General features: G+C 37.6%; 1 protein-coding gene across 3 annotated transcripts in view; it reads left to right on the top strand.

Annotated features, from left to right (window-relative positions):
• Positions 1-9,049, top strand: part of PIP4K2A (phosphatidylinositol-5-phosphate 4-kinase type 2 alpha) — a 113,841-nt gene extending 104,792 nt beyond the window's left edge. For 2 of the 3 annotated variants that reach the window (XM_069776847.1, XM_069776837.1), the window contains 4 exons: positions 159-272; positions 3,564-3,807; positions 4,799-4,902; positions 6,716-9,049. In XM_069776847.1, coding sequence (XP_069632948.1) covers positions 159-272; positions 3,564-3,807; positions 4,799-4,902; positions 6,716-6,796 — 543 coding nt within the window. In that variant the 3' untranslated portion in view covers positions 6,797-9,049. The remainder of the gene's footprint in view (positions 1-158; positions 273-3,563; positions 3,808-4,798; positions 4,903-6,715) is intronic. The other variant, XM_069776857.1, reaches the window with a different exon arrangement.
• The last annotated feature ends 3,031 nt before the right edge of the window (positions 9,050-12,080 follow it).

Here is a 12,080-nt window from a genome sequence, read left to right as displayed (position 1 = left end):
TGCTTCTGCCTCCCCCGGAGGGGCGGCTCGGCAGTGCCCTCTCGGGCGCAGGGGGGCTCCGGAGGTGCCGCTGCCGGCGGGGGGGCCACGCCGGGCCAGCAGCTTCACCACACTCCTCTTTGCGATCCCGCTCTTACAGGAGTTTTGGTTTATTTTAGGCCAAAGAGCTGCCGACGTTCAAAGACAATGATTTTATTAACGATGGCCAAAAGATTCATATTGATGAGAATAACAAAAAGATGTTCCTTGAGAAACTCAAAAAGGATGTTGAGGTAAGAATGTGCCTGTTCAGTTTTATGGGATTAAGATGTGTGGCAAATTACAGATATCCCAGGAAATTGTACCTGTAATTCATTAATTAAAACTCTTGTTTATAAGACTGTAAGCACTGACTGTTTTAAATGAGACACAATTTAAACTTTCAGGAGTTGATCTCTGCTTTTGCTGATGTGATAAATGGCTTGCTGCCATAGCTGGTTGCCATACATTGTCCCTGCCTTGATGATGTTAAAATGATGGTACTACTTAGTACTTAAGCACTTTACAAGCCTAGTACTTCCAAATGCCCCCAAGAGAGAGGTGAGTATTGTTAGTTGTATTTTACAGGTGGAGGTACACCAGAGCTGAGGCCGTACACAGACTGTGGTCCATAACAGAGGATGTAGCATCCCCATTCACAGCCATGCATGTTCTATTTGTTTCATATTAGTAATCCAGTTTTAAATCATCCTTTGTATTGCAACAGTAGAGTGCTTCAGTAATTAGTATACAGCAGTTGGACTCATTATCTTAATGTAGGCTTTCATATAAATTTGTAATTGCCTGAATATAGTCAATACTTAATAGAAAAGTGTTAATATGTGAATTTAATGTAATATTTTATTGTAACTGATTTAGTTCAGCAAATAAAAGAAAATAAATATTGGCATAAGTAGTTCACACAGCTTGACTTTAGTTTCCATAATTGAAAATATTGTCACTAAACACAGTATTTTGCAGCCCTTATACTCAAAGCCTAAAATCTGTTTTCCTTGTTGGAAGAGACCTCATAGCAAAATTTGTCTGTGACTTAATAAGACTTTCAGCTATTTATAACAAAATGGCTCTGTGAATTGACTTGTCTAGTTCTTCAGATCTGTATCTCATTAGTTCCACAAAACAAAATACTGTAACTTTAGAATTTACCCAATGGTTTTCTTTTGAGGAAATCTAATTTCCCATCATAGTAATGATGAGAAATTTATGGTGATGATAATTATGAAAACATAAATATGTTGTGAAATATCAATGTGTGTTTATTTTATATTTAAAATATTGTGCTGGAAAACTGCTCTACCGATGTCACAGCTCTAGAGATAAGTTTGTTTGGGTTTAAGTTTTGTGCTCTTATAACACGTACTGCTGTTGCTGACTAATGCTTTTACAGTCAGTAGGTTGGAGACTGTATGTTAAGTATGTGCAAGGAACGTGGAAGATAGTTTATTACCCCAGAAAGGGGATTGTGTGTGATCTTCTACATCATTTACCAGATTGTGAATATAATGGCGGATTCCAGATCAGGTCTTGAGAGGTTATTTTTTATGGTTTTGAAATTTATGCAGAGCATTGTTAAATATCCATGTAAACTACTAGTGTGAAGTGATTTGGCACCTGATTTTAACAACAGCAAGCTGTTCTTTAACCTTGTTTTTCTTTTATTGGTTCTTCTGCCCTTGTTAGTTAACTGATAGTATGTGCTTTATACCCAATGTGTAAACACTCGCATTTCACTACAATTAAAGAAATGTGCAACTCTTAGCATATGATTATCTTATCATACAGTATTTATAGTTAAACATATTATGGAGTAGTATTCTAAACTACATGACTTTATACCTGTTCTAGTTTGTCACTGAGTAAGTTTCGTTTCTGTATTTCTCTCATAATCAAGTCTTATGTCCCCTTCCTGTGTTCAAACAGGCAAGTATCTATTACTGCTCTTTTGGTGTCCTCTTGTCTATTTTCCTGTAATTTTTCCTTATTCCACTGAAAATGTCTTGAGAAAAAGCACATAAGGATATTTTTTCCATTTAAAATCAGATGATCTTTTCCTTGTGCTGATCTCCCTAAGTCTTTTTGCTGTCAGCAGTAGCACACTTTCCTCCCAAGAGCCATTCTCTTCTAATGTGCAGTTCACTGTTTCTCCCAAGAATCTGTTCTCTTTCATGCTTTTTATATGATTATTGGTAGATTTTTCTCCTGTCTGTCTTCGTATGTATCAAGTACCTAATGATATACCTGGAGTCCTTCCACTCCATCACCTTTGGCCAATCTCATCTGTTCTTCTTGTTCTTCTTGTTCTTCATTGTACATCATCTCTTCAAACTTAGATCTCTTCTAGTCTTGTGAAGAGTCTTTCGCTTTATTATATTGAAACTATTAGAAGCCAATTTCCTCTTTCTTCTTAAAACCTCTTCTCAATCACACAGTATTTCTTCTAGCACTTGAATTTACAGTCACTTTGTTATCTCTGATTCCTCTCTTTTCTCAGAATCAGGATTTTGACAAACTGCAGTTTCTCATTTCCTAGTATTTTATACTCATCTCTTTCATCACTATCACTATTCCAAAGTCTGGCTTAAATTCCTTCTTCTCTGGTCTGCTCTAACTTCATTTTTATAACCATTTTTAGTTTCTAAAAACTGAAACAATTTGTATTTTCAGCCTCATTCTGTACATACAATGAGCGAGGGCTCCACAAGTTCAAAATCACAGTATTGCTTTTAGGCTGCAGCACAGGTCTGCCCTGGCTACCCCTCGCCCCCTTGAACTGTTTATCCCATCCTCCTGCTTTTATACCTTCATTATTTCCATCCTCCTCTCTTAGCTTTCTGCCTTATCCTGTTCTCCTCAACTAAAATAACACTTTGTCTATACATAAAGTGTATTCATCTTTCAGTTTTCTAAAAATTCCCATCCTCAGTCTTTATTCAAAACCACCCTTCCATTCACATTCATGTTTTGCTTACATGATTTAATTTGTGAGCCTGTCACTGTAAAGAGAATATAGCATCATTTCATGTCTTCATGGTGTAACACTTCACTACTTTGCACTGCAAGAATATTTAAATACTTTTTCACGATTTTTTAATAAGGTTTAAAAGGGAGTGAGGGGATGGATTTAGCACCAGATCGTAGCACGCCACATGCCTGATAGCACAGAGGCTGCTCTGGACATTGAGCGGTGAGAGGATAGCCCTAATTGAAACACGAGACAGGAGTGACAGTCATCAGCTCGCACAGGCACTGGTCTTCACTACAGGAAAAATGATTTTTCCCTGAGGATTTTGGGAGAGCGGGCTACAGCTTTTTTTTATAATATGTTGCAAGTGACCTGTGTGCTGTTACTGCATCTTAATAAATTCAAGTATCTCTCTGATAGCTTTATCATTTAATCCTCCCTTTTGCTCTCTCTTAGAAGTGCCTGTTTTTCTCAACTGATGAGATCTTTGTGTAACTTCTGTTTGTTAGTGGGGCTTACATTTTTCAGTGATATTAATAAATTGCTTATTATCACTTTCTAGTTCCTCGCTCAGTTAAAACTTATGGACTACAGCTTGCTGGTTGGAATTCATGATGTTGAAAGAGCTGAACAGGAAGAAGTAGAGTGTGAAGAGAACGATGGAGAAGAGGAAGGTGAAAGTGATGGGACCCACCCCATTGGAACCCCTCCAGACAGTCCAGGAAACACGCTGAACAGCTCACTGCCTTTGGCTCCAGGGGAATTTGATCCAGCTATTGATGTTTATGGAATAAAATCCCATGAAAGTAAGCAGGAATAAATATTTTTGTGTTAAGATATTTTGATTCTTACACCAGAATCCTAAAGTCTTCACAACCACATAAAGGCAAAGTTAAACTGCAAAATATAAATTCACTCTGCAGAAAAAGAAACGAGTTGCTCTTTGATGCAGCAGAAAGCAGAAGACACCTACAGTGCCCAGCATTGTTATGAGCATATTTCTTAAATATCGTGATGTGTCACGATGTGTCAGTCAAATAATTCACCTGTTACACAATCAAATTGTATACTGGCTTAGCTATTCAGATACAGCAGTTCGCGGTTAATTCATGGGTTTTTTCATCCCTTTCAGGAAATCTAGTATCTGTAATTGTTCTTTTCCTGGAAGATAAGATAACACTGTTAAAAACAGTCTAGAAAGAATGAGAAAAGCAGCATTCCAAGTTATATTTCACTTTTTTGGTTGCTTTTTGAAAATTTGTGCACTCATACCCAATTTCTGTGTTCCAGCTAAAAAATTTGTCATAAGGAGTGTGTAAGAAGCCTGAAACTGGGTTTGATGTTTGTAAAACTAAGTATAACTAGTTACCTGTGGCTGTTCAAGAGAGGAAAGTTACCTTTTTATTTTTCATAAGATTTACATGGATAAATACATGTTTTTATGCATAACGAAAATATGATCTTGTTTGTTGACACAGAAGCATTACCTTCCGTAGAAAACTTCATCATTTTTCCATAAAGAGAGATGGAATCCACATTACTTTAAGTGAGCAGTAATTCCTATTTCTGTATGCTGGCATTTTATTTTACACTCATTTAGGGGGTTTTGCATTATATATGAGTGCAGTTAAACTCTCAATTAAGGACAGCTTGGTCTTTACAGATCTGTGACTCTGACTGACATTAACCTGTCTTAGCTGCTGATTGAGCCTTATACAGTCTCCTTTGTTAGAAGGAGGACTTGTGATTAAGATGTCTCAAAAGTCATTCTTGCTGCTATGTGTTTGCCATTTGCAGATGCACCTAGGAAGGAAGTATACTTTATGGCCATTATTGACATTCTTACTCATTATGATGCAAAAAAGAAAGCTGCCCATGCTGCAAAAACGGTAAAGCATGGGGTAAGTATCTGGGTTGTTTTTTTCCTCTGATTCCATTTATACTTCTGCATTTTTGTTGTTTAGTGCACTGATATAGTACAGTTCAGGAAATCTAGGGAAAGGTGAAATAGATCAGAATTTTTTCAATTTTTTCTCTAGTTTAATATGTAATACAGAAGTACAGAGCAACTGCTACATATTACATACTCAGAGTGGAACTCCCTTTTCAGCTGTACGCATAGGTTTCTTACCCATAAAGAACTCTAGTCAGATGCCTTTTTAGGACTTTGTCCTAAATTTGTGAGATGCATCTTACTTTTGCAAACAAACCTGTTCACCAGACACTTGTATTAGTATACAGCACTGTGAAAGCTGTTGTGAATCTTACTTCAGATGCAGGGCCCTAGTGATGGTTTCATTATTTGGTACAGCCTGTTGAAGGTTAGTTCTTCAGCATATGATGTGGCTCACTTTACAAGACCTCTTAAAAAAAAAAAAGTACAATTTGCAAAATTAAGCATAAAATGTACATGTTAAATACTCAGAGACCATTCAGTGAAGGCTTCTGTCTGACTGCCATGAATTTCTTTATTTTGGCTGAAATTGCTGCTTAGCAGCAGACACCAAAGAGTCATGGTGAAGCAGCCCAGTCTTCCAGAATTACGATTTATACCTATCATTATCACTCCTCTGGTGATTTAAGGTTCAAATTTCATAAATATTTTTAAAAGAGCATAATTGTTCATGAGGCTAAAATCCCTCCTCTGTCTAAGTATCTAAAGGATCAGGGCATTGGGCTCAGGGCTTTTTAGTTTACAGTAGAGAGTGATGTGGAATGCCTAGCAATAAGCCCTGCACAGGCCTGTAGAAGGTATTTTTTGTCATTCTGAAACAATGCTGTCATTACTCTCTGTGCTCTCAGAGCAGCTGAAAGTTGATGCAGACCACATGCAGCCATTATCTGGCAATTATTAATGAACTTTGAATGTAGCACACTTTAAAAACTCACACTTCTGGCATAAATAAGGGATAAAAATATGTTGTGAATAACAACTGATTATTAAAGCTGACTGTGATTAGAACTTACTACAGCACATTACTTTTGTACAACCATTTTATTTCACTGTCTCCATCCTGAGCCACCTGACACTGAAGTTTGTTCACTAATTGCATGCATGCAATTTTCCCCTTTTGTAAAACTGGAAGAATATAAAGAAAAATGTGGCTAACACTCTGAAAACCTTGAATAAAAATATGAATGAAATTGTGACTTCATTGAAATAGCAGTTGTACAGCTTATTCAGTGAGTCCAGATTTAAATGCCTATATATTGAAAAAATGTTACTAATTGTTACCATATATTTCAACCCAGGTTATTTAGCATTCAGGTAGCAATATACCTTACAGAAGTGTTGACATGCCAGATCTGAGTATGATAATTCGGTCTTCTGTATATGAAGGCGCTGCTGCTCAACAGACCAGAATCTGTTGATGAATCAGTGGGTAGCATGGTTAAGTATGCAGTAGAAATTACATAGGAGACTGAAGTACAATGAAAGTAAAGAGAAGTACAGAAAGTAAAGAGAATGTGTTTCAGAAATGGAAGATGGGTGTCCTACAATTACGGTGGTGAGTACTGAGTATCACTGTACTTGTGTGAAGCCTAAAAAGGCATCAGTAAGATTCTGCTTGAGGGCCATTACAGTTTGTGTTTCTAGTGTCTGGTTGAGACTGCACATGAAATTCATTGAGTAAGTAACACTCTCGGTGACAAAGCATCAAATAAAACACTGGTTCTTCCTTCTTTCCTCTCCCCTCCCTATTCTCTGTATAGGCTGGTGCAGAAATTTCAACTGTTAATCCTGAACAGTATTCAAAGCGCTTCTTGGACTTTATTGCCAACATCTTGACGTAACCTATCATGTTACATAGGACAGACACAAGACCTGGGGACAGCAGCAGTGGCTACAAGTGTAGGGAAAAAAAGGAACTCAGAGAAGCGCTCATCTTGCAGAAAGCAACCCCTTTGTTTACATCTGCTGGCAAAGATGACTGAAGTGGGGTGGAGTACTCGCTTTAACAGCTGCCTGATATTCCCAGCATAGTTCTAGCTATTTCTGACTCTTTTGTGTGTGCAAAAAAAAAAAAAAAAGTTAAAATAAATTAAATAAATAGAACAGCTTACTCAGAGTGCACTGTGACAGTAATACTCTGATGCTACCAGCTGAAACGGAATAAATGAGCAAAGAGGTGTGGGGTGGGGGTGGGGAAGAGTAAATGCATGTTAAATCTACAATATTGATATCAAATTGTAAACTGTGGATCAGTTTATATTTTGAACTAAAAAGATACATGACAGTATTCTTCATGATGATGATGATAATAATAAAAACCTTACTGCGAATGTTACACTTACACCCTGCACACTGGCACTCCTTAAAAAAGCAGCTGCAACAGCCCTTGGTGCCGGAGGCTTTTCCCATTTCGTTCCTAGCAGTTGGGTTTCTTCCTTTTTATTCTCTCTCTCCCATTTTTGTCTTCTTTTCAGCACATTGCATCAGGAAGTTCAACCTCTCAGAAATCTGAGAGCCGGCGTCTCTTATCTTACAAAGAGCTAACGTAATTCATGCTATATGTACATTTTTGCTACAGTAAACTTATGTTAAGGGAAAGCTTTGCTTATTTCACTTTGTTACCTGAAGTTTTCATTTGTTTTATATTCTTGCAATATAGGAACTAATAATGTTACAAGTGGAAGAAAAGCTTATCTGAAGAAGTGCATAGTTTTGGGCAATAGTAGCTCATCTTTCACCCATCATGAAAGATGTGCACACTGATAGAAATTCCATTCCCTTGTAATTTACTGGGAATTTGAAGTTCAAATGCTTATGTTGTACTGTTGAAACAGCGGTATTTTATTATAGATTATCCCTCAAAAATGAACCCTGAATTTTACTGTTTACATTATTAGGAAAGCAGGGATATTTCTGAATTTCAGAGCCGTGTACAATATATGACTTTTGAGTTTACATGTAAAGTTATTTTGCAGTACAAATGAAGTAATGTTTGTCATCTTCCAAGGTGTAATGTGCAGTAGTGTACTAAACTGAATGTCTCGCTCACCTCCGTGATAGACTCTTTTACAATAAAATGAGAAAGGATATTTCAGAGGGATTTTTCCCAAGGTCGTCTTTTAGCATCAAAATGACCTGTCCTACCGTTTACTCAAGTTTGATTGTATAGTACATTGCCTAAAACTGTGCTGATCATGTTTAACTTGTTTAAAATTTTTAAACAACATTGTATTTCTTCTCTTCTTGTATTTTTCCTGAAAGACTCCATGCTTGAAAGAGACAAATTTACATATGCTTAAAAGTTTATCTACTTATACACTGTGCTAAAGCTGTGCCTTTAAAATTTCTTTATTGAAATTGTTAGATTTTGTAGGCAATGTAAGAGAAGTCAAACCCTCCCCATCATCGTTTATAACTCAAATCAGGAGTGCCAGCATGCCTTCTCCATAACTAATGTCAGTGCTGTTAAGCCTGCAACTGTGCATAATGTACGTAGTGGTTTACTTCAGAGGAGCCTATACAATAGCAACCCATTACACTCTCTTCAGCGGCCAAAGGCAATACTATACCTGTTGCTGTGTACTAATTTTTTTCTCCTTTCCCCGACCTTTCCTACAGGATTTTTTGTTACATTTGACTTAGTGATGTCTGCAGCACTGTAATGTATGTGTATACTTTTGTATTGTATGTATTTAAATAAGTTGGTACTGTGGCTTGATATTTTTTTTGTCCCCTCCCTATATACCCCAGTTGTCTGCATTCTCAGCCAAGTTTCATTTTCTGAAGCATGCTGTGGCTTCTTAAAGTATGAGGCCACAGGGAGACCCTGAAGTAAAAATGAGGTACACATACTTGGAGTGTACATTTTTACATATTTAATTGCGGCCGAGTGTACATTTTTAGACAGTTTTAGACATTTACAGCAGAGTATTCTTTTTGTCTGTGTAGCAGTTTTGTCACTCATTCTTGTTGATAAACTGTTTATTTGGACAAGGCAAGGAAGACTCGTTATTGTATATTTTAGTGCTTAGATTACACTCCAAACATGAGCAAGGCTTTATAAAATAAAGCACTTTGGTGACTCACTAGGTAAATCCTTTGTTCTTGTGTTTCAACTATGGTTTTGATCACTCACAGATGAATTTTGGATGTTAAAATGAACATGGAGCCTATATCGCAGAGGAAAAAATAAGAAGAAACTTAAAACTTTTTCATTAGATTTACCCTGCTTCTTCCATGCTTACTTTAAGTGGCTTGAAACATTAGCCTTTGGGTTTTGGGGCTTAGGTTGTGCTCTGAGAGCAAATACGGAGGTTTGTAATTGACGATTCTATGGACTAAATCCTAATATCACTACAAAACCAGGAAGATCGTCCACAATAGTTAATTGATAGACAGATTGGCAGAAGTTTGCTAATGTGTGTAATATGTTATGCTAAACCAGTTATTTAAAAAGTACTTGGGAATAAGCCCAAATAATTCATGGGGAGGAGGAAGGGCTTTCTCTTTCTAGAATTTCAAGGCTTTGATTGTCAGGGCTTTCAGCACATGATACAGCCTGTGCTGCACATTGTGGGCAAATGGCAGAAAAGGGTCTTTGTCTTCATTGTGACTAACTTTTAATTCTCTTAATACATGTGTTTTTCACATACACAATACTTTTCAGTTCCTTTCAGTTTATTCCACAGATGTAGCAATACAATATTTTCAGCAATATTTTTACCTGTAAAATACAGATGACAGAATTAATGATAAAGTAGACATCCCCACAGGGAAGATGGTGGAGGAGCTATTCTATTGCAAGTAGTTGAAGCGATAGGGAGGGGAGAGATTCAGCTTCTTAATTACTCACTTAATGATGTCTCTAGTATTAACCTAAGTGTGCACTTCACACAGCTGCTCCAGCTCTTTAGGGTTCAGTATGAACATGGTGCTCAAGGAGTGCTGCTCAAGTTACATGGACACATTAGCCACGGTAGACAGCAAGCTCCCTGGCTGGTTCTCTGTGCATGACACGCGAACCATCTACCAAGCCCTCTGAACAGGCTGCCAAATTCTTGCACTGCTTTTATAATACAGATGTACGTGGTTGTTGGTAGGTAATTTCTCAGTGCCACCTCCCTCATAGCATAAAATGAAAGCTTCTAATACACAAAACTAGCACAACATGCCAGATCTAAAAACCTGCTCCGGTTCTCCTGCTCCAACAAACTATTCAACAGCTGAAGTGTTACATAGTTAGGCTTTCCTCTCTTTTATCCTAAGACTTCTGGACATGCTCAGATTCAACTTTCCAGTAAGTATACTACATGTAAGCTTTAAGCCAGCCCTGACTTCTGAAGTGGTGGTTTACTCCTGCAGTCCCCTACAGCACTATTCTCTAGCTGACACTCCAAGTTGTCTTCATATAGCTACATAGCCGAGATTTACAAGACCCTGCTGGTACCTGTGGACATCTTCCTCATCCCAGCCTCTCGACACAGGGGGCATCCCCAAGCCGTCTAGCTGGTGATGTTTCCCTCCTGCCTCTTCTGCATTGTAAGGGTGATTGCCATTCCTCTTTGTGGAGTTTGCTACAGGGCACACTGTGTTTGACAGGCATTGCTGACTTCAGCAAGCAGCTGGAGGACCTTTAGTAGAATTGTGTACATGAGAATTCATAGGAAAAGAATATCTTTTCTGATAAAATGTTTTCTCCCCCTCTCACCTGAAGAAAACCTGAAGGCAATAATGATACTCAAGGTAGGAGATCCAACTGGCTTATTAATGCAAGGACTGCGGCAAAAGAAATGTTTAAATTAAAAATTCTTGGAAACAATATTTTTCTATGTCAGCTACATAACCTAAATGCATAATCTGAATTTCCAGCTCCCTCCCTTGTGCTTACCTCTTCTTTTCCAATGTAATACTAGTTAGCAAGTCCCAGCAGTGAGTGGGTTCATTGCATTCTGATGGACCCATACCCCACCTGTATCCAGTGTCTGCTCTATATGTGCTGTCCACCTGGTTTTTTCAAACTCTCATATATTTAATGGGGAAAAAAAAAAAAACAGCAGTTAACTTAAAGGAGATGTCTGTTTCATGTCTTCCTTTCTGTCCTGATTTCTGTATGGCAGGTATTGTTTCTGGAAATCAGCATATCCTTTACAATGCAACGTGGTAGCAAAGAGCAGAGGCTGCATAGACAGAGCAGTGTGCTGTCTTTAATCTAATCTGGACAATGATGCTGGTTTACTCCTGCATGAGACTGACCGGAGATCTACTTTCATGCTACAACAAGGGAATGTGCATGAACAAGTGCTTGAGGAAGAGCTTGAGAGCAGCATCTTCAAGTGGCAAAGGCGATTTGTGTGAGATTAAAATCACTAACAATAGCCTTATTAAAACTGTTAGAAAACAGGGCTGGAAAGGACTTGAAGAGATAGTTATAGTCTGTCCCAGAGCAGTTCAACTGTAGATAAACATTGGCGAAAATTGGATTAATCTTTTCCAGGGAGGGTAGTTCCATGACTTCCCTGTGCCGTTCCTTCCCATGCCTCACTAGCTATATCATTAGAAAGATTTTTTCTAATACCTTACCTGACTCTACATTACTACAATTTAAGCCCATTAATATTTGTTCTATCTACAGTGGACCCTGAGAATAGTTTATTCTCTTTCTCTTTCAGTTTCTCTTAACGCAATCCTGCCTCTATGTACTGAACAATGTAAATATTAGCTTTTGCACATGTTAAATTGAATATTCCCTTTCCTGATTTAACAAAATAATCAAAATGGTTTAAGCCAGACAGAATGACCTATTCCATTTTTTGTAATGCCTAATTTTAGAAAAAATCATCTGTTAAAGTGATGCTTCTTGATTGTCAGTCACATTTTATAAATGGATTTACAGGTTTCTGTTTTGAGAATTGCCTAGCCATCCATTTACTGTCTAATAAAAAAAAAATGTAACAATTGCTGTTTGAACAGAATGCAGTTTCAGAATGAGCACGCAGCTGCTTAGGTGTAGTTGTTGCTATAACTTCAATAAAATAGTAACTGCTTTTCTCTTTTCCCAAAGTAAACAATATCATGATCTTAGTTTTCCTAATGATATTCCCTTTTCACAGCTTCTAGTCTCATCTC

The sequence above is a fragment of the Haliaeetus albicilla genome, chromosome 2 (assembly GCF_947461875.1).
Source record: "Haliaeetus albicilla chromosome 2, bHalAlb1.1, whole genome shotgun sequence".
In the NCBI taxonomy this organism is placed as follows: Eukaryota; Metazoa; Chordata; class Aves; order Accipitriformes; family Accipitridae; genus Haliaeetus; species Haliaeetus albicilla.
Note: the sequence above shows the minus strand (reverse complement) of the source record. Positions and strands in the feature narration are given on the sequence as shown.